The sequence below is a fragment of the Oratosquilla oratoria genome, chromosome 44, assembly GCF_046742065.1.
Source record: "Oratosquilla oratoria isolate Oo_2021 chromosome 44, ASM4674206v1, whole genome shotgun sequence".
Lineage (NCBI taxonomy): Eukaryota > Metazoa > Arthropoda > Malacostraca > Stomatopoda > Squillidae > Oratosquilla > Oratosquilla oratoria.
In genome coordinates, this window is record NC_134820.1 from 29,107,057 (window position 1) to 29,130,671 (window position 23,615).

The following is a 23,615-nucleotide window of genomic DNA, read 5'->3' on the forward strand; positions in this document are numbered from 1 at the left end:
ACAAAGGTGGGAAGTACATCACTAAACAATTTCCTTACTTTTGTCTGCAGACATGGCATACTTTTGTGTTCCATTAGATTACAGTCTTTAATCAATTCTATTTTTTTCTTCCATAATATGCAAATTCTGTTGGGATTTTTATTTCATCGGCTAATTTAATATTTCATCTTTGATAAACATTGGCTAAGTAAATCAGACCCGTCAATTCCACTACTGTGTAGAAATAGTTTCCCTTGCTGTATGTTGGCATCATTTCAGAAATTTACAAAATCTACAGAGACCCTAGTTTCAGTTATGTTCATGAACTATTCTCTTTGTTCAATACAGGTTTCAACTCCTATTATACTGCACAGTAATGGTCATTTGAATTTGCAAGTGGAGGACCATGCTGAGGCACAAATCAAAATGAATGCCTTGTATGTATTTCAACCATTCTTTTTTTTTTTTTTTTTTACAACATTGTCAACTATAACAAACTCCACTTTTGTTAATTTTTGGGATAGAAGGTACCTTATCACCTTTGACTAATCATGTATACTATACTTTATGTTGTTACAGATTCTTTTAGTACAAATTTGCATAATTTATATTGTATAAAGATGTTCTGTGTATAGTGATCTGTGTTCTTGCCCAAAAGCCCAGCTGTGTATGAATGTACTATGTACAGAAAAAGAATAATACTCATTGGGCCCTGCATAACTATTGGTTATTTGTGCTTTTGATAAGACTGTACCTCAGCTTATTTCCAGTGTTTTTTTCCTTGTTCTGAGTAAATGTGCTTTTTCTTCTCAGCATGAGCCTTGAAGTGCAGACGAAGACACAAGTAGCGACACCTTGGAACGGTAGAGCCATCACTTCAGGAATTGAGCTGATGCAAGACATAATGCTGCCCTTGGCAGTAAAGGCCTCTGTTGATACAACAAATAGGAAGGGAACTTTCTCTGTGACAATTGTGGAGCAGAAAAAGGTAAGCTACTGCAAGCAAAGAGTCTCATCCTTTCTGTGGAATAATAATAATATCAGGTAGAATATTCTTAAACATACATACCTCACATGCACACTGATAAGACCAAGATTATTCTTAAACATACATACCTCACATGCACACTGATAAGACCAAGATTGGAGTACACTGTGACACTATGGACACTCAGCACAAAAAAGAATATAAAGAAATTAGAAAGAATCCAAAGAGCACTGACAAAGATGCCACCAACACTTTCAAAACTGACTTACAAACAAAGATTGTCTAAACTGGCACTACCGACCCTGGAACAAAGAAGAGAAAGAGGAGATCTGTTGGCCATTTACAGAATCATGAAAGGCATGGAAGTCTTTGAGAGAGAAGACTTATTAAAGTGGGATAAAAGAAAAACAAGAGGACATGAAAAGAAACTCAAAAAGGATAGTTATAGAAGAGACTGAAAAAAATAGTTTTCCACACAGAGTGGTGGATATCTGGAACAAATTGGATGAAACAATAGTGTGTACAAAAACCATACAAAAATTTAAGAACAAACTGAGAGATACAAAAACGGTCACTACAAGCATAGCTCCCCTTCCTGTATAATATAACTAGATAAATACTACTAGATAAATACACACTTTCTCATGATACTTTTTAATCCCCCAAGACAGTTACTTGCTTCTACAATTTACCTCCACCCCTCCCTTTCCTGCCACATACAACCCCAAGTACCTAAAATTATCCATTTCTCCCAGCCTCTCTCCTTTAAGGCTTATTTTCAACTCACTGCCATCCTCTCACCTTGTACATCTCAGCACCTTAATTCTACCCACATTTACCTTCAACTTTCTTCTATCGCATACCTTCCCAAGCTCCGTCACGAATTGCCTTAAGTCTCCTTCTATCCGTGCCACCAGTGCAGTGTCATCCACAAACAACAACTGGCTCACCTCCTACTTCCCTCCATTTTCTTTAACCATTTCCAGTCACCTGCCTGTTACCTTCGCCTTTACCTCCTGCACCACCCCATCCATGTACACACTGAACAGCCATGGCAACATGACGCAACCCTGATGTAGCCCCACCTTTACTTTGAATCACTCATTCTCTCCATTTCCATTTCTAACACATACTCTACTACTCTTATAAAAACTCTTGACTGCCCATAACAGCTTTACCCCAATCCCATATATCTGCAATACCTCTCACAGTGCTTTCCTGTCTACCCTGTCATAAGTCTTTTCCAAATAATTCATACATTGACTTACATCTCCCTAATTTAGGGGATAAGGCCCTTTGGTATGTAGGTATATGAAATTTGGAATGGAAAACTTTATAGAACTAACAAAAAGTCATATGGCATGAAACAAGTAATAAAAGAACTTGAACAAATGAGAGAAAAATTGGAACAATGATTGATGATCAAGGCATCAAAAAGATACCTGAATAAAGTACATAAACTAAATATAAATCGGAAAAAATTCAAAGGATAAGGTAAAGATGGAAAATAAATTAAATGGGAATTATAGTATAACCAAGTAGAATGAGAAGAACACTCACAAGTGCCTTTATATATTTTAATCTGGTTGTTGTTGGGTGTATTTACCTGATTGTAGTGCACAGTAAACGAACAACACTCTTTGGGTCCCATCTTGTAGTCTGTTTATCATACCTAGCCTCAAATTTATGTATATCCTTGGTTTCCAAGTACTTATGCACCTATAGGGAAAACTTTATTTCTTCATATCCTTTAAACATGTAGTGTCCCTTAATTTGTTCTCATGACCTCTTAAAGCTCTTCTATCCTTAATGAGATCTCTTCTGTCAAAATAATCTATTCCCTTTAGTGACCTGAGTACTATAATGCTTTTAGTCTTTCCTCATTTGGTTTATCTACCAGGGGACCAGTCTGGTTACTGCCCTCTTTATTTTCTTAATAATTTCTGTTAAAATCTCCCATGAACTAAAGCACTATTTTTTTTAACTGGTCAGGTGTCCTTGATGAAACGCTACAACTACCCTTTCACAGTGAGAGCCTCCCTTGTGCCTTACAAGCCACTCTCTGCAGAGGAAGACTACAGAATTATCAAGCAACACCAGAAGCCCTTCCAAGTAAGTCTTCCCCTCTAACCAAATGATGTGAAAAGGCTGATGGAGGGTGGGGTTCATCCCAGAGGACACATTTCCATATTTGTACCTCTTTTATGTCTGGTTATAATTAAGGTATGCAGATAAAGTAAACAAGATTAGCATTTACTCCCAACCTGAGGGCTAGAGGAGAAACAATTCATGTTTGAAGACTCATGCTGTTGTCTAATGTATAATCATAATCTCCAGAATCAAGTGAGTTTTGGGTATCCTTGTGTAACTGTGTGTGGTTCAAATTGTGATAAAAAATCTTAATAGATATAGCATGAGAAATGAGTGAATATTTCAAGTGGCAACTAATAGCTATTGGCAATATGACGAGACTGGGTGAGGTTAGGTGGATAACTATCATCAAGAGGGAAACCAAGGAAAACCCAGTTTGTATAGCATTTAAAAAAAATTGCAAAAGAAAGATAATGTGGATAACTACGAACTAGATGGAGTGGTACTGTGAAGAACTAAATATATATATTTATTTTTAATTCCATACTATCGCAGTCAAGAATGATGAGCTCAAATGAAGCATATTTTGGAAATTGAAATGTGGTTGAGCCAAGGACTCAAACTCAGCTCGACCACATTTCAATTTCCAATATATGCTTCCTTCGAGCCCCTTGTCAGTCTCGACTGTGATGGCATGGAATTAAAAGTGAATTGTGGTTGAAAAGAAGTTAATCTGTTCACTGGGAACCATTCAGTGTATATATATATATATAAATATATGAAGCAAAAGTCACATACATGTGTGATTCTGGAAATACAGAAAAAACACACAGGCAATAATAAGATAAGACCAAGCACTTTTGACTAATTAGGGTATCTTCAGAGTATGAAAGTGCTTGGTCTTAAATGGTTATTTCCCTTGTGAACCAATCTGGTGGCTGTGGGTCTCTTGCATGAGAGACCTAGGTATTGGATTGATTGATCAATTGCATTTAACTAGAAATAGCTTGCAGAGGCCAGGAAAACATTTTGAATTACAGTACTACCTCTCATTAACGGACTAAAAGGGGGGTAACGGTGTCCGTTGATGTGAATAATCCGTTGATTTGGAGTGGTTTTTGGGTGGCATGGTGATTGCACGCACTAAACAACAGCACCAAAAACACTGCAAAATCACCGCAAACACAGCTAATTAACGTCCGTTAATGAGAGGTCTCACTGTATGAAAGTTAGTTTTATAAACTAGGCTTACATAATAATAGGGTATTATGAGCTATTTATTCTTGTCCTGTATTCCATTACATTTTTCTCCTCACTCTTGGCAGGATCACCATGATTTAGGCAAACAGTACACAGGCATGGCCCTCAATCTTGAGTGGGAGGGTGACTTTGAGTCGCCTTTCAACTTTCCATCCCTTGTTCATTTCCTCTCTGCGTGAGTATACTAATTCCTTTTAGTCTGAGATGCTGGTGATGGGAACCATACACCAGGTGGTACAAATGTGACAGAAGTTATCACCTTGTCCTGTCTTTTTTGGACTGTTGAGGAGCAGGTCACCCTCACTGCTATGAATCAGAGAAATGTGGGACTTGACAGGGATGATCTACTTAAATGGGACACAAGAAGAAACTTAAGAAGGACAGTTACAGAAGAGATCTGAAAAAGAATAGCTTTCCACACTGAGTGATAGGTACATGGAATAAATTGAAAGAGAAAACAGTGAGTGCTAAAACTATACATGACTTTAAGAAAGAACTGGATGCAGAAAGATACAGCTGTGGGTCTCTATGAGCATAGCTCTTCTCCCGCAAAATACAACTAGGTAAATACAAAATTCACATGCTTCTGATTAGGCCACCAGTCTGGCATTTGCCACAACTAATTAGTTGTCACTGGGATCCTTGAGTTATTTGAGATCATTTTAACATTTTCATTCTGGAGGCAGCTCTTCAGGGGAGTACTGTCCTGGTATTATCCTGAACAAAGCTATATGGTGTCAATCATACCTTCATGCTTTCTGGATAATCATCATGCTGTTTTAAAGTGCCTCAACTGTTTTTCAGTAACCTGGCACATCAGTAAAAAAAATTATGTAAACTGTTGACCATAAAGTCAAAATAAATGAAGAGAGTTCTTTTATGGCATCACTGTTGTAGTGCCGTCTCCACTAATGTAACGGCGAGCAGCGTCTCGAACGACTTTTATCAAGGTCTTATAACTGAGGGGTGGAAGGGCGAGGTGGTTGAGGCGCCTCGTCTGACTAGGGTTCGACCAAGAGCTCCTCGAATGAGAGTGATCAACAATATCCATATAAGTACGGATTGGGAATTAAAAAAAAAGGTATACGCTGCCACCACCCAATCGCTTATAAGGATATGTGTGATCAATGAAGGAACCATTAGTTAATCCTGTCTATCAAACGTCTCCTCCCTCTCAGGTCGTTAGGGGTCGGTTCTGGGTAGCGAGTAGCCTCCCGTGACACTACAACAACGATGTCCCAGTTGGGTAATGAAAGAATGTAGGTTAGGTTTTTCTGTGGATTAATTATTAAACTGTAGAAAAGTAAAAAAACATACAAAAATATATTGTGGATATTTTCCACTAGACAATATTGCATACAGACTGAGTGCAGATTGAAATGTATAAGTACCCGAATGTGCGAGGTAGATATATGACGTAGTTAAGGAACTACGAGTCGGTGGGTATGGGAACTCATAAGTAGGTCACGAACGCGTATGGAGGGCGTGGTTATTACGCTCCAACCTTCTGGCCACAGTCTGTCTATCTCAATCTATTATAGATATCGTCCTCAAAATACGTATTCTTACGAGAGGACGACCTCAGTCAGAATTACACTCAAAAAAAAAGAAATGGATTCTATTGGACATACGTGACACCTTTGCCCAACTCCCCCCTTCTAAGCAACAAGTGGTCTGTGTTTACACTCCCTTAACAACCCTCTTCTCCCTGTAAATGGGAGGAGGTAGGGCGTTACACTCGTCTAAACTCCTTAATGCTAATGTCTATCTACTCTATTATCAATATTTCATATAAATCTCAGATATCGCCACTTGATTTTATTACTCTTACAGAGCGTATTCACGTACCTGTAAATGGGAGGAGGTAGGGCGTTACACTGATCCTAGCTACGCATAACGGGACAGTGGGCCAACCTCTACGTTCGCATCCCTGCGTAAATCTACCAACTCCCCCTCTTACGTTATATAGTGAAACTTCATTTCACCTCTCTATGTAACCCATAGCTGCTAAAATCTATCCCTAACTATTCCTCAAGTGGGATCCTGAACTGGAGGTTTGGAATTTTTCCTAATCCTCTTAATGTTAATTGCTCTAATCTACGCCTCCGTCCGAACGCGTCTTAGTGACGTCACGGGTGGGCGGAGCTACATTACGCCCGTACGCACTACACTAAGAATAAAACGCAATTACGAAAATAATATTCCTTAAAAAAAAAACTGGCCTTACACGGCCCTACGCCCCCCTGTAAGAAAAATTCCGCAACATCACGTGAAGGATTCCACTTGGTGTGGTTCAAATCCCCCCTGAAATGAAAACTACATCCCGTCATCAGAGAGTGATTACCCTTCTTGATAGCTCAACGAGGGTCTCTCCCCTCAGCACACTCGTAGGTGTACGAAACTCAGGTGACCCAGGGGTACACCGATTCACTGTGGATATCTCCTTGGACTTTTCCCATCAGTCTTCGTATTGGCTGGGTTCCCCAATTGACCTCTTACATACTACTTGACTGGACATGCATAGCCGCTACGACCGAGCTAAGCCACGACTCTCTCTTGTGGTTTCGCCCCATGGGTGGCACACTTCTCCTACTGTGGGCTCACTTCTGGGCAATCGGCGATTGACCACCAGGTCCTGAAGTCTTACACCCCTGTCAAGCGGGCAATTGTGAATTGAGTTGGGTTCATGATCCCAACTCGAACTAAAGAATTTCCCCATTTACCCATACTACTCCAAATGAGAGTCCTCGCTAACCATCGTGTATAACCTCTCTCCTAGACTGTTCTGTATGTCTTTATCCTCCCTTTAAGTCAACATTAAGTTCCTTCACCTGGTTGTTGCTAAAATTTCCTCTTTGCAACTACATATGCACTACATGTATCCCTTAATCCTAAGACTAACCTTACACATTTATAAAGAATATAGGCGTGTTACAACTAAATACACAATACAAGTATGCCTTAATCCTAAGACATCTTGACACTACAACAATGATGTCCCAGTTGTAGAAAAGTAAAAACATACAAAAATATATTGTGGATATTTTCCACTAGACAATATTGCATACAGACTGAGTGCAGATTGAAATGTATAAGTACCCGAATGTGCGAGGTAGATATATGACGTAGTTAAGGAACTACGAGTCGGTGGGTATTCATAAGTTCACGAACGCGTATGGAGGGCGTGGTTATTACGCTCCAACCTTCTGGCCACAGTCTGTCTATCTAAATCTATTATAGATATCGCCCTCAAAATACGTATTCTTACGAGAGGACGATCTCAGTCAGAATTACACTAAAAAAAAAAGAAATGGATTCTATTGAATATACGTGACACCTTTGTCTAACTCCCCCCTTCTAAGCAACAAGTGGTCTGTGTTTACACTCCCTTAACAACCCTCTTCTCCCTGTAAATGGGAGGAGGTAGGGCGTTACACTCGTCTAAACTCCTTAATGCTAATGTCTATCTACTCTATTATCAATATTTCATATAAATCTCAGATATCGCCACTTGATTTTATTACTCTTACAGAGCGTATTCACGTACCTGTAAATGGGAGGAGGTAGGGCGTTACACTGATCCTAGCCTGTGGTCTGGTATTTAGAGAAATCAACAGTAATTCCATAGCGGCCTATTCCTAGGACACTTGATCAGTATAATTAGTCTGCACATGACATCTCTTTAGTGCTACCTTGTCTTTGACAAATGAACAGAGTTAAAGACTGGATAATAACCATTGTCTTTTTATTGACAGACCTCCTGAACGAAAGTATTACTATGGATTCTCCCCAACACTGCAACACTACGAGTATAGTATTACCTTTGATCCTGATCATTCTGACACCTCTACCTTTACCACCAGCATTGCAGTGGGTGAGTTTCTTGTCATGGATTCAACATATCCATCCATTCTACTGCTCTCACCAATTGCCATTCTTTGTGTTATTACCATTACTATTAAAAAAAAAATAGTAACAGTAATAGCACAAATAATGGGAAGCTTGCTGGTTGAGCAGGTTAGGGCGTCATTACTTGCGGCTAAGGTGGAGGGGATGGCAGTTGGAATCCTGCCACCGGTGAAGATGAACCAAGGGCATGGTTCATTAAATCCCACACTACAAAGTCCTCTATAAGGGGCACCATCCTAGCTTTCCAATGGGAGGAATTTGTGACATTAAATCATATCATCACCATTATTAAGGAATATAAGGACTCTGCTTTTTCTGAATAATTTCTACATCATAAACAATGCTCAAGTGAACAGTATCTCCTATCAACTGGAATATTGAACCTAAGTACCACAGATGACCGTTATGTATAATTTACTTGTGGCAAACACCACTTTCTCTCAACCCACAGCTGGTAGAAACAACTTTGCCAAATGTGTAGTTAATAAATGGAATAAACTTACTGCAGAGGCAGTGCAATGTAGTTCAGTTCGAAGCTTTAAGATTCATTTAGATAAACATCTAAGCAAGATGCTGTAATGACTGTCACTTATTTTATATTTTTTGTCTGTTTATTTGCTTGATTTTCATTTATTATTAGTTATATGTCAATTTATTATTATTTACTATCTACCTGTTTTCTATTATTCAACCATACCTATGCATTTATTCTATTTATCATTATTTATATTATTATAATTTTTATTCATTTATTTTTATCATATATTTTTTTTTCGCATCCAACCTAGTTATGGACCAAAAGGTCTGCTGTTGGCATGCTCCACCTTTGTAATCTTTTGTAATCCTTTGATAGTTGGCACCTTTGGAGTGCATTTTTCAGCTGCATAAAATTGCCTTCCGGCAGAATGAAATACATTATAAAAGGAATGTTTCCTCTAATTTTTCCCATTCACTTTTGGAACTTTTATTACTCTACACAAAATGTCAGGGCTGATGTATGTCAGCCAAAACACCTGTATTTTGCAAATTAGAATGAACAGTAAAATTTCAGTGTGCATGACACCAATTCAATTATTGCACAACTATGCATAACAGTCAGGAAGTGTATTGGTAGGATTAATAACTTTGCTTCTTTCATCATTGCCATCTTTCTCTCTTATTCATGCAGTCACGACAGAGAAAGAGGAGGATGCCTTTTCACAGGTCAGCCAAGGAGACTTTACCCAGTATGGCCAGGATAAACTCTCCCAACAATCTGGTGACTACGGTGATGTGGAAGACTTCCAGCAGTTCCAGGTAGATGATTATTATTCTGTCAGTCTGTTCTCCCAGGTCTCTCTTGCAGGAGACCCATGGTCCCCAGATAACACGCAATGGCCCCTAGGCAAGCCCATAAGTCACTCAAGGAAGAAATATTGTGGTAATGCCTATTAGTATATAGTGTTTCTTCGTTGGACATATAATGAGAAAGTTAAGTAAAATGTAAAATTCATTAAGGTAACATGATGAAAGTGTACAGCTAAATTTTCATTCCATATTTACAAAGAAAGAAATAACTCAGTTAAAATATAATCAACTTAAAAGATATAGATACTTATACTGTTCAGCAGATAAGCACAGTGCATCCATTTGTCAAAAGTAAAGGCTGAGAGACATTGAGAGAGAGAGAGAGAGAGATATAGGGGAAAGTGTGGGAGTGGGGAAAGAAAGGAGAGTAAAAGAGAGAGCTGGGAACTATATAGTAGTTTTACAGAAATTGTTTTATCAAACAGGAGGCAGAATTTGGCAGCCAACAGCAGCAGTCCCAAAGTGAAGATGGCAGTCAATACAGCACCCTTGATTCCTCTCAGGAACGCATGGACAAGATAAAGAAGCACCACCAGCAGATGGAGTGTAAGTATTAAACATTATATGTAATCACTATACCAAATTTAGATTTGAGCAAGACTGTAAAAAAAATTGCCATCACCTTAAAATAGGGTGCCTAATTAGGTCAGGTGATGCTACTGAGATTCTGCTGGATAATCTTAACATATTGTTCACATGGTTGGTAAAATGGCAAATGGACTTCAATATCTCAAAGTGCTGCATGTTAAACATAGGGCTACACAACTCTGAAAACAGATATAGCTTAGATAACATGTTTTTAGAGAACTCTGAGTGTGAGAGAGACTTGGGAGTTCTGGTGAATCCTGACTTTAAATCCAGGAAACAGTGCATTAGTACTAGGAATAAAGCTAAAAGAGCATTAGGTTTCATTGCTAGGATGGTTACAAATAGAAGTGCAGAGGTAATTATCAAACTCTAGCATTAGTTAGACCCATCTCTTATCATCTACAACATTTCTTTCAGCCTCTCCTGGTATTCTTTTTTCTTCATCATTCTCATTTAATTTGTTTACCCTTAGCATTCCTCTACCTTTCTCTCTTCCTCTTCCACTTCTCCTCTACACTCGATTTCCCTTTCATTAATGATCTAACAGACCTCTACTCTCGTCCCTGAAAATATTAACATTTAGAACTCTTTCAAGTGTCTCTCAATCCATTGTCCCTGGTCTCTTTTGTAGAAGACCAGCAGTCTTCAGGAAACCAGCAACAGCCCCTAGGTGGCACCATAAGTCACTTAGGGTAGAGATATTGTCTGGGGACTGTTAGTTTTAGTCATTGTAGTATGAAGTGTTCTTTGTCTTCTGGGGCAGTTTAAATCTGTGGCCATGCCTATTCTGTGTTAATATTGTTTAAGGCTAGATGGTGTCCTGAAAAGCCTCCCTCTCCTCTTCACTTTTTTTTATACTACCAGTACTGTATACATACATACATATACCAAGGCTTTTTCCCCCTTCCAAGGGAGGTAGCCAAAAAGGGAAAGGCATAAAAACACTCCCACCCATTTCATCCCCAAATACACTCCACACCCCTCCCACCCTTCCTCTCATCTGAGCACCTCCTGGATGACGGGACATCCCTGCACCCCGCCCACCGCCCTGGGTCAGAAGCAGTGTCGCAAGACACAGTACATCCACAGCAAGGCCGCTTCATTTAATTGGCGACCCCCCCTCTCCGTCCCCCTTTGCATATAAGGAGAGGACGGGGAGAAATCCCTTCGGGCTGCGTCAAAATTTACTCACACATACTACCCCACCCCCCCGCCCATTTCTCCTCATGCAGTCACAACATCATCCATATACAACCATTCTCCACTCACCTCTGTCTTCCGTCCTCTCCCTTCCTTCCTCAACAGACATTCCCCTCTTCCCCAAAGCCCCCTTCACCCCATCCATCCACCTCATCCTAGGACGTCCCCTCATGTTCACTCCCTCCACATCTGCCTTCCATACCTCTTTTACTAGTCTTTCTTCACTCATTCTTTCCATGTGTCCAAACCATCCTAATATTCTTTCATCAACCCTCTCTCCCAAATCCTTTTTCACCCCTGTTCTCCTCCTCACCTCCTCATTTCTCACTCTATCTAGCCTAGTAACCCCCGCCATACTTCTCAGACACCTCATCTCAAACACATTCAAACTCCTTCTCTCTTCTTCTCTTATGTTCCACGTTTCTGCCCCATACAGTGCTGTTGGCACAATCACTCCTTCATACAGTCTCCTCTTCGCATCCATTCCCAAATGTCTATTTCTCATTACACTCTTTAAACCACCAAGGCATTTACTCGCTTCTCTCAATCTACATTCTACCTCCACCTTCACTCCACCTTTTCCTGCTACACTTGCACCCAAGTATCTAAAACTATCCACTTCCTCCAGTCGCTCTCCCTTAATGTTCACTTCCAGTCTACTGCCACTTTCACCCCTTGTACATCTCATCACCTTACTTTTACCCACATTTATCTTTAGCTTTCTTCTATCACATACTCTCCCAAACTCTGCCACCAGCTTCCTCAATCCCTCCTCTGACCCTGCCACAAGCGCAGTATCGTCCGCAAACAACAGCTGGCTCACCTCCCACTTTTCTCCATTTTCTTTAACCATCTCCAATCCCTGACTCACTACCCTAGCATTCACCTCTCGCACCACCCCATCCATGTATAAGTTGAACAGCCAGGGCGACATAACGCATCCTTGACGAAGTCCCACCTTTACTTCAAACCACTCACTCTCTCCATTTCCAATCCTAACACATGCTCTACTACTCACATAAAAACTCTTGACAGCTCCCAAAAGCTTTCCTCCTATCCCATAAATCTGCATAACCTCCCACAGTGCCTTTCTGTCTACCCTATCATAAGCCTTTTCCAGATCCATAAAAGCCCAAAAAACATCCTTCCCCTTTCCTATAGCTTTCTCACATATCTGTCTTACCACAAAGATCTGATCTACACAACCTCTACCCGTCCTAAAACCACACTGTTCCTCACCAATTACTCCTTCTGTTCCTCTCCTAATCCTCTCAATTAAGATTCTCCCATAAGCCTTCCCTACTACACTCAACAGGCTAATCCCTCTGAAATTACTACATTCACACTTGTCCCCTTTTCCCTTGTAAAGAGGAACTATACAGGCACTACTCCAGTCCTCCGGTACTCTACCCTCTCTCCAGCAAACATTAAATAATCTCGCCAACCAGTCCACCATCACTGAACCTCCCTTTTTCAGACATTCTGCATGACATCCATCCAGACCAGGTGCCTTACCTGCTTTCATCATCTTTACAACTGCCTTCACCTCATCCTTCCTTATTTCTCCTCCATTCTCCTCACTCATCACTCTCATTTTCTTCGTATTTCCCACTGCAGCTATCTTTCCTTCCCTATCCTCCTTCACATTCAGCAACTCCCTAAAATATTCTGCCCATCTTTCCCTCACTGCCATCTCTTCCATTATCAACTCTCCATCTGTACCTTTTACCTTTTCTTCCCTACTTGATTCGCCTCCTCTTCCTCTCTTAATTTCTTTCCAAAACATCTTTTTATTACTTTCAAAATTTTCTGTCATACTCCTACCCCATTTCACATCTGCTCTCCTCTTTGCCTCCTTTACCTTTTGCTTTACTTCTCTTTTCTTTTCTTTGTACGTCTCATATGACTCCCCTGTCCTCTTTTGTAACCAATCTGTGAATGCTCGCTTCTTCTCTTCTACAACCTTCTTTGTTTCCTCATCCCACCATTCACTACCCTTTCTTCTATTTCCCCCTGTCCTTCTTGTTCCACACACCATCCTTGCACACTTTAAGACTCCCTCCTTGAACCATCCCCATTCCTCCTCCACACCCATCTCTGCTCTATCCTTTACTCCCTCCCACTCCTCCTTCAGCTTCTTTTCGTACTCCTTCTCCTTTTCCTTTTCATTCAAGGAGTTCACTCTAAGAACCTCCCTACCTTTTGTCCCTTTCCTCCTTCTCCATCTATCCTCCACTCTCAACTTACCTTCCACCAAAAAATGATCTGATATTCCCCCACCCTCTCCCCTTAGCACATGTACATCCTTAACTCTTCCTATCATAATCCTATTTACCACTACATAATCCATTAGCGCTCTATCTACCACCCTTCCCTCCACCACCCTCTCCCATGTGTACTTATGCTTGACTTTCTTCCGAAACACTGTATTTGCTATCATCAACTCTCTTTCTAGACACATTTCCACCATCAACTCTCCACTACGATTCTTTCCTGGAACTCCACACTTCCCAACCACTCCATCGATTGGACCATTTCCCACTCTAGCATTAAGGTCTCCCAGTACTATTACATTGACATTTCTTCCTAAACCCTCTATGCACTCATTCATAAAAGCCCACATCCCCCATCCCAATTTTAGCTTCACTCACATTATCCTTAAAGATGCTTATTTCCTTCCACTCCAATATACACTTTTCTGTCTCATCACTTACCAGCAGTACCACTTCTTCCCTCCTTCCAACCCATTTGTCATTCCTAATGCCCCATCCCATCACACTCCCAAACTTAAACTCACTCCTCCCTTTCAATTAAATTTCAATCAATGCTAACACATCCATTTTTCCTCTCACAAATATACCATCAATCTTTTTCCCTTGTACTATCATCTATATCACATCCATAACCATCTAATGATTCAAGTACTATGTTTCTAGTTGGAGTCCTCCTCCCAGACTCTCTAATGCTTACTTTTTTTTAGGAGGAAAATAGAGAGTGGGGTGTTCCTAGTCCCCTCGCTGTCCCATTTAGTCATCTTTGACATGCATAAGAACATAGGACCATACTTCATTACATGTTCATACAAGATGTTCAGGTAGAAATGTGTAAAAAGAAAAATATAAAAAAGATGAAGCCCCCTTTAACATAAATAGTCCCCTTAAATTTTAAGTCATGGCTCCAAGTCTATGCCATTAATCTGTTTTGTCCTTCCACCAGCTACACATGTGCAAAGTATCAGCAGCAGATTTGAATTCAGTGGATCATTGATCTATAGGTATGATACAGTGCTGACATGGATCAGTGGTGAGATTACTGGAGACTTAGAAAAAATCCTATCAGAGGCACAGGTGACTGTGCTCTCAGGCACTGACATCGAGACAAAACACCGAGTAAGGGTCTAATCTTTTGCTGTCATACTGTGAGTTATTATTTCAAGGGTCATGTAAGGAGTTTGTCCTTCCCCTAAGCAGTTCTGTAAGACCTCCCTATCTACACATAGTGATTGATAATACATTATTGCTATTTTTGTTACATTTACAATAATGAAATTCATTGTGGCATTCAGTAAAGACTAAAAGTGTTCAGGCTATTCTGATTAAGTGTTCAGTTTATTTTAGTCTCAAGTTCAACTCATATGTGAATTTGTTATTAAACTTCCTCCTTTCTACCAGATGTGCATCGATATGAAGTCTTTACACCCATATCTATCTCACATGATGGATCTCTCTGACACCCTTGAGCATGATCTCATGGGAAAACTAGATCTCGAATTGCGTGTAGGAAGCTGCACTGGGCCTGCTATTCTGCAGTCTGAGGTAAGCAAAAATAGGAGATATGAATAGAAAAAATATACATATACACTGGGTATATACTAGGCCCAATGTAAAATTAATTTCCCCTAAGGTTTTCAGAGGATCTACTGATATTATCTTTCTCATGGGGTATAGGAGATTAGGCCAAAAGAACATCAGTAACACTTTCCTTATACACTTGGTATATAGTTGAACTAACCAAATATATTTACCAAGTTGTATTTTACGGGAAGAGAGCTATGCTCGTAATGACCTGTTTTTGTATCTCTCCACATCCAGTTTATTCTTAAAATCATGTATAGTTTTGGCACTCACTGTTTCTCTGTTTAGTTTATTCTACACATCAATCACTGTGTGGGAAGCTATTCTTTTTCAGGTCTCTTCTGTGTCCCTGAGATATGGATGTAAAAGGAGGAATGATTAGGAATTCTTTCCTTATGTACACACTAGATATATAGTTGAGGTAGTCTAACATAAACATCTTTCCCAGCATTTTTTCAGATCTGTTGCTATGCCAATTTCCCCAGTTACCTTTCTTCATTTTGTACTTTTTTTAGAGTGAAAATTATTTTTCATTGATAAATTATTGTGCACTAATAACTACACCAACTTAAGATAATGCTGAAAGGTGGAATCAAGTTACAAGTTACACCACATACAAAAGAACACTCAATTTATGGGAGGGAGTGTTGATAAAATAAAATACAATCAAATGAAAAATAAATGGAAGCCACAGTTACCCCAGGAGTGCTTGGCCTTGGTACAGTAAAACCCCCATCATCCGAAATCTATGGGACTTTCACATCTTCTGGTAATTGGATTTTTCTGCACACTGGGAGAAATCTTATACAGTGACCTTACATATGATAACACTCTCACATATAAGGAGTACTGTATTTTACACATTTACCTATAATATCACCATAAATAATTCTAGATTAAATATGACATAAATAATATGCTACAGAATATTTAAAAAAAGAAAAATAATGTACAGTATATATAATTATGGAAGGTACAGTACTCCAAACACCATTACTTAGAAATATACAAGTTCATATGAGTTTGCAGGTAGATATTGTGTTTAATGTGTTAAATAGACTTTACATGATGCTGGTTATATAAAAAACAAATATTTACATGCTATGAGAATATGTATTTACCTAGTTGTATTATACGGGAAGGGGAGCTATGCTCGTGGTGACCCGTCTTTGTATCTCTCAGCATCAAGTTTTTTCTTAAAATCTTGAATAGTGTTTGCACACACTGTTGTTTTATCTAATTTGTTCCAAGTATCTATCACTCTGTGTGGGAAGCTGTTATTTTTTTTTTTTAGATCTTTTCTGTAATTATCTTTTTTTAGTTTCTTTTCATGTCCTCTCATTTTTCCAGTATCCCATTTCAATAAGTCATTCTTATCTAAGATTTCCATTCCTTTCATTATTCTATAGATAGTAAGTCTCCTCTTTCCCTTCTTTGTTCCAGAATGATAGTCTGAATGATTTAGTTAAATACAATTTAAGGGTTATACTCTAAATAGGCAAATGTTTATGTAAAAGCTACTTTTGAGTTTCACTGGCCAAAGATGTTTGACACCTCAGATATGAGATCATTTGGCTTATACTAGTGCATACCGGTACATAGAAAGAATCATAAACCCAACCTTAGGTAAAAGCTATTTAGTTGTAAAGGTGTGGGAAAATGTTAGGTACCGATTGTAAACTTTCAAGGAAGAAATTTTACAATACAAAAACCCATTAAGGAGTTTTTGTTTGTGGTCACCCACCTATTGTCAATTGTGCTTAATAGTGTATTCTACTGTTTGCACTGCAGTTCTGTAATTACAAGACTAGTGGTGGGTACCTACTTGTGGTGTGAGTGTATTTACCTAATTGTATTATACAGAAAAGGAACAAAGGATTACAAAGGAGGAGCATGCTGACAGGAGACCTTTTGGTCCATAACTAGGTCACATGCGGAAAAAATTATAATAATGATAAATAAATAAAAGAAAAATAAATAAAAATTATAATAATATAAATGATAATAAAATAAATAAATGCATAGGTATAGTTAAATAATAAACAGGTAAATAATAAATAATAATAAATTGACAGATAACTAATAATTAATAAAAATCAAGCAATTAATAATAAACAAACAAATAATAACAAACAAATAAACAAATATTCATAGGGTCCTGTCTCCTACTTTCCAATTAATCATACTTAGCTTCAACCTACCTAGTGTTTACGAGATACGACTCTTTTCAGGTTTCTGTGGATATGAGTCAGCTTCGAAAGGACAATATCTTGTCAGTTCTGGCATCTGAATACTGTGCAAGTGATTTGATGGTCAACAAACATGCCCTGGCTGTGCACGACAAAGCCCACATTCACATCAACTGGGATGAAGACTTGGTCAGTGTTGGAACATAACATCCTTCTTTTCCTGGGAATGAATGAATACATATTATTTCATTCTTGCTCTCAAGAGACTTTCATATCACTGTTCTTTTCTTATAGATGGAATGTCTGCCACTGACAAACCTCACTTATCATGCGAATGACTTGGTACAATCCCTTTTGTTCCCGCATGTCACCCACAACTACTGCCATGCTGAGAACCCTCCAAGAGAGGTTGACATCACAGCCACCAGGTTAGTTATTAAGCAGTGTTATGGTGATGATGGAAGAATGTCGATTGATTTTTTATCATGTATGGAAAAGCAAGTAAACATCTGTAGGGAATGAGAAGTGTTATGAGAAATAGGTATCTGGGGATGAACACAAGAGAAGGTTATATGAGGGAGTTGTATTTACCTAGTTGTATTTTACAGGAAGAGAGCGATGCTCGTTGTGACCCACTTTTGTATCTTTCACCATCCAGTTTGCTCTTAAATTCTTGTATAGTTTTTGCACTCACTATTTCCTCATTTAATTTGTTCCGGATATCTACCACTCTGCGTGAGAAGCTATTCTTTTTCAGATCTCTCCTGATTGTACTCATGGTGCTTGTAAGGAGAAAAAACTTGGAATTTGAAAAAGGTAAAAATGAAGACCCCTAATATGTCTGAGATGAAGTTTTTAAGATGTTTGGTGGGTGTTATGAAGATGAATAAAGTGATAAATGTGTGGGAGAGAGACAGGGTGGAAATAGTTTGGTTATGTGGAAAGAACAAGTGATGAAAGACAAACAAAAAGTATGGAAAGCAGATGTAGATGGAGTGAACTTGAGAAGACCAGGGTGACAATTCTTTATGTGGGCTATCCTAGGGTGACAAATCTTTATGTGGGCCATCCTGGGTTTACAATTCTTCGGTTGTATAAGTTAATAACAATAAGCATAACCCTCATTCAACCTAACCTAACCAAACCTAACCCTAACCTAATATAATCTTTGGGGTGATGATTCTTCATGTGGGCATTCTGGGGTGACAATTCTTCATTTGACCCCTGACACCTTTATATCCTAATCACTAGTATTTGATCATTCCATTCTACAGTTTTTCCCATGCACTGCAAGAATCTTTTTTTTTTTTCCAACAGGTCCATCGACACTAATCTCTGGACCGTCTGGGTTCACAGACCCACAGATGTCTCCGTTATCGACCACCTCAATGTACCTAAAATAATTGATCAATACGTATCACTTGATCCTGATCACCGCCACATCAGCGGCGACAAGATGCTTCCCCTCAATCTCTGCCATATCTACGAAGATCATGTTAGTGAAAAATTGGCTTATGATTACAAAAGATTACAAAGGTGGAGCATGCCAACAGGAGACCTTTTGGTCCATAACTAGCTCGGATGCAAAAAAATATATAATAATGATAAATAGATAAAAAATAAATAAATAGGAATTATAATAATATAAATAATAAATAAAATAAATAAATGCATAGGTATAGTTAAATAATAATTAAACAGGTATATAGTAAATAATAATAAATTGACAGATAAATAATAATAAATGAAAATCAAGCAAATAATAAACACAGACAAATAATAACAAACAAATAATATGTTATGTTATGTCAACATTTATTTATAACAAGAGAAGAATATTACTCCATGAAGGTTTATATATACTTATTTAGCATTTTATGAAAGCCACCTCATTCAACACATTGGTGTACTTATATACATACACCAAAAGGCCCTTTCCCCTTATAAGAAGGGTGGCCAAGTCAAACCATACACCCACCCTTTATTCACTGTCCCTCGCATCTTAACATCTCGTGGATGAAATGTCATTTCTTTCTCCCACTACACTATTTGGTGAGTACAGCAAGACAGCACTTCTACATCAAAGCCCAACAGCTAAAGCTAGTTCACTCCCACCACTTAATTGTATAAAGCCATGTCCACACTTGTTGCATTTCCACGTATTGTATCACTTTGTGTAGCAGTGTGGACGGGAAAACGTTACACCGTCACGTATTGTTAGTTATTGGTTTGAATACAGGCTATGTGAGTACCATGTATAGAGAGCTGTATACATCATGGTGCAATGCTTTCCCATCCACACTGCTACGTAAAGTGACATGACACGTGAAAATGCAACAAGTGTGGATGCGGCTTAAGAATCCTCTCTACCTTATCTACTCCAGAAATTTACAAACCAGACATGAACATCCCCTTAAGCTGCATCACTTCCTCATCTGTTTACAACCATTCTCCATTCACACCCATCTTTGGTACTTTCTTTCCTTTGCTTGACAGACATTTCTCTTGCATCCAGTGCTCCTGTCACCACATCTATCCACCTCATTCTTGGTCTCCTCAAACTTACTGCTTCTACTTCTACTTTCTGTACATTTTTCTTTATTTTCTTTCATTAGTCTTTCTTCATTCATTCTTTCAGTACATCAGTCTGTTGCCTCAGGTTTCTCTTGCAGGAGACCCACTATTCCCATGCCTCATTCTTTCTGTAAACCTAATCCATCTTAGCACAATTGATTCAACTCTATCTGCACCAAAACCACTCCAATTGATTGGACACTTGCAAACAGAAACTACAACCCTCCCCAGGGGACAACACCTCAAAGTCAAGGATCCCTTGACATGAGAGGCACACAAACACTTGCTACAGCCTCCACAAACACAACACACCTGCTGAACTACATAGCAGAACACCCACACACACCAAGAAACATAAAAAACACCCAAATACCTATATCACATACAAATACTCGACTTCCACAACCACCAAATACCAGCCTCTGGAAACATATTCATAATCATATCACTCACTGCTCCATTAACACACTAAAAGACAACACATTGCTGCATGCCAGACCCCCTGATATCCATCCCTCTGAATCCTCTCTCCCATGAAAGGACAGTCCACTGGGCCATACTGCAGTGGGGCCACCACCCAGCCCTTCTAAGCTACCAGAAGAGGCTGGATGACCGCATTGTGGACAACTGCCCAGGATGTAACACTTCACCCCATACTATTCAACACATAATGGAAGACTGCATTATACACAATCACGCACGCAAACAACACAACATACACTCTATAAAGGATTTGTGGGAAAACCCTGTTCCGGTTGTGGCATTCCTTGGGGAGACAGGACTGCTCGGACAGACAATCTAGGGAACAACAACAACAACACCTGAAAATGATGGTACACACTACACATTTCTATGCTAGAACCCAAAACACCACCCACCCATCTCATTACATCACACAAACACACACAAATCTATTATATCATGCAGATATAGCAATTACAGTTCTTTACTCTTAGCTACTATGAACAAAACCAGCTACATATAGTGAACATAACTCCTCACAGGTTGTGACCTTCAATGGTCTGGATTATTCACTTGAGAGAAGCCCATGCTGGAGAGTTCTGGCGATGGATGTGGATCACTTCGAGAGCTGGATGCTGCTCTATCGCTACACTCAATACCCAGAACCAGGAACCCAGCTGCGCTTCATCCACCCCAAGGGCTCGGTCATTGCGGACATCACGTCTACAGAAGTCAAGGTAGAGAGCTACAAAGACTAGTTCATGGTACGGTAAGGTTGTCTTAATTATGTGGTCTTCATCCATCCCAAGAGCTCGGTCATCACAGACATCATGTCTAAGGAAGTCAAGGTAGAGAGCCACAAAGACTAGTCCATGGTACGGTAGTAGGGTTGTCTTAATTATGTAGTCTTCATCCATCCCAAGAGCTCAGTCATCACAGACATCATGTCTAAGGAAGTCAAGGTAGAGAGCCACAAAGATTAGTTCATGGTACAGTAGGGTTGTCTTAATCATGTGGTCTTCATCCACCCCAAGGGCTCGGTCATCACGGACATCGTGTCTACGGAAGTCAAGGTAGAGGGCCACAAAGACTAGTTGAAGGTACTGTTGGGTTGTCTTAATTATGTGGTCTTGACTTGGAGTTTGATTTATTGAGGGATGGGGAGTGAAGAGTACTATGAATCGTGAATTAATCATATCAAGTTGTATGTCCAATGAACAACTGAGATGTTGTTTCCTTATTTAACTACTTGCTGGCTGAGCGGGTAGGGTGTTGTTACTTGCAGTGAAGGTCAAGGGGATGGTGGTTCGAATCCTGCCACCGGCAAAGTTGAACCAAGGGCATGGTTCATTAAATTCCATGCTACAAAGCCCTCTGTGAGGGGCACTGTCCTAGACTTCTGGTAGGGGGAGTTTATGACATTAAACCATATCATCAAATGTTCCATTTAATGTGTCTTCTATCACAGGTGAATGGGAAGCCTGTGGTCATGGCCCAGAATCGTGAAGTGGTTCGCCACGAAAGAAGAACCCTGTGTACTGTTGAAATGTACAATGATAAGGTCTATGTTGAGTTTCCTGACATCCTGTCTGTGGCCATGAAGAATTCACATATTGCTGTCAAGGTAAATAGGACTGAAACAATGCACTTTGAACATGATCATTGGTGACATTGTAGAGTACAGATTGACCTCTCATTAACGGACATTAATTAGCTGTGTTTTCGCTGTGTTTTCGGTGTTGTTCTTTAGTGCTGTGCAATCACTATGGCATCCAAAAACCACTCCAAATCAACGGATTATTCACATCAACGGACACCGTTACCCCCCTTTTAGTCCGTTAATGAGAGGTCAATCTGTGTGTGTGAACAGAACTATTTACAGCCTCCCTCTGTGTCACAGGTGAACTCCTATGGTGTCAGTGGTTTGTGTGGCAGGCGAAACCATGACACAACCCACACCTTTGAGGGACCCAATAAGTGCATATACCACAATCCAGAGCTCTTCGCCTTGGCATGGATGGCAGGAGGGGATGGTGACTGTGACCCTTACTCCTTTGAGGACCTCTTAACAAAAGTGGAGGACTACCAGAAACATTGTCCACTTCCAGATGTAAGCCATAAGCCTATTGAATAGCTAAAGTTCTTGAGTATTGTATCATCATTTAAGTCCTATCCCACTAGCTACTGGCTGGTGCGGATGGGATTTGTCCTTGACATTAATCCAATATATATTCCATATAGTTCATCCTTAATCTGTAATTTGTGCCATAGATTTCTTACTTGAAGATCCCCTTCCTTAACATTAATTCATTATATATTCCATATAGCTCATCCTTAATCTGTAACTTGTGCCACATATAGATTTCTTACTTGAAGATCCTCTTCATCCTGTACCAATAGCAGTTTTCAGTTGGTGTAAACATATTCTGGTGAGGGCAGTTGCACTTGGTGGCCACTATGTGCACCATATTTTTTATTAGAACAATTGACCCCTTCATTACCAACCCATCAACCTTATGTAAACAGACGTTTCAAACCGTCCCACGAATGGCTGGAGCCTTATGTTTGTAAACACAGACACTGGCCACCACGTGGGTAGAAATAACCCAGAAATCGAGGCCTTGAGAGCCCTCAATACACACAGCTTATAACTGTGACACGTGCGTGTCACGGGGAGCACACTTGGTTCCTGGCGGGTGCACTCAGCCGTGACACGCAGGTGTCACAAAACACACATCCGGTACTCAAGGGGTTAATTTGGGAAACAGTTAAAACTTGTGTTTTCTGGGTATTTTGATCTATTATTCAGTATAGTTATTAAATTTGTATAATCCTTTAAATACTGTAGTCATTTCAGTTTTCTGTTGAAAGATGTTTTCTTGTGCATCTTTTACATTTCAGTATACTGAGCTTTGTTTAATATACAAAGTGAGAATATATAGCTGACTGAAATTCTTTATTTCCAGGTATTCACCAAATGAATCCTGACACTAAGCTGATATAGAACAGAATAAAGGGAGTATTGAAAATATCATATCAGAATTAAGAAATACGTGAATACAATGTAAGGAAATTGGAAGTCTGGAATGGCTGTATATAAAACCCTAAAATAAATCTTAAGAGAAACAGTTTCTTTACTCTTGCAACAGTCATTGTATATTCATCATCCTTTTA

The 23,615-nt window shown here is 39.4% G+C and overlaps 1 protein-coding gene across 1 annotated transcript in view; it reads left to right on the top strand.

The window, feature by feature from the left end:
• The window catches only part of LOC143022165 (hemolymph clottable protein-like), a 43,633-nt gene extending 20,042 nt beyond the window's left edge, over window positions 1-23,591 (top strand). The window contains exons 19-34 of the mRNA XM_076180255.1: window positions 328-416; window positions 793-967; window positions 2,960-3,079; window positions 4,384-4,493; window positions 8,074-8,192; window positions 9,396-9,523; window positions 10,000-10,120; window positions 14,579-14,751; window positions 15,034-15,177; window positions 17,448-17,594; window positions 17,700-17,833; window positions 18,723-18,900; window positions 20,984-21,178; window positions 21,910-22,065; window positions 22,342-22,551; window positions 23,408-23,591. Coding sequence (XP_076036370.1) covers window positions 328-416; window positions 793-967; window positions 2,960-3,079; window positions 4,384-4,493; window positions 8,074-8,192; window positions 9,396-9,523; window positions 10,000-10,120; window positions 14,579-14,751; window positions 15,034-15,177; window positions 17,448-17,594; window positions 17,700-17,833; window positions 18,723-18,900; window positions 20,984-21,178; window positions 21,910-22,065; window positions 22,342-22,551; window positions 23,408-23,422 — 2,214 coding nt within the window. The 3' untranslated portion in view covers window positions 23,423-23,591. The remainder of the gene's footprint in view (window positions 1-327; window positions 417-792; window positions 968-2,959; window positions 3,080-4,383; window positions 4,494-8,073; window positions 8,193-9,395; window positions 9,524-9,999; window positions 10,121-14,578; window positions 14,752-15,033; window positions 15,178-17,447; window positions 17,595-17,699; window positions 17,834-18,722; window positions 18,901-20,983; window positions 21,179-21,909; window positions 22,066-22,341; window positions 22,552-23,407) is intronic.
• The last annotated feature ends 24 nt before the right edge of the window (window positions 23,592-23,615 follow it).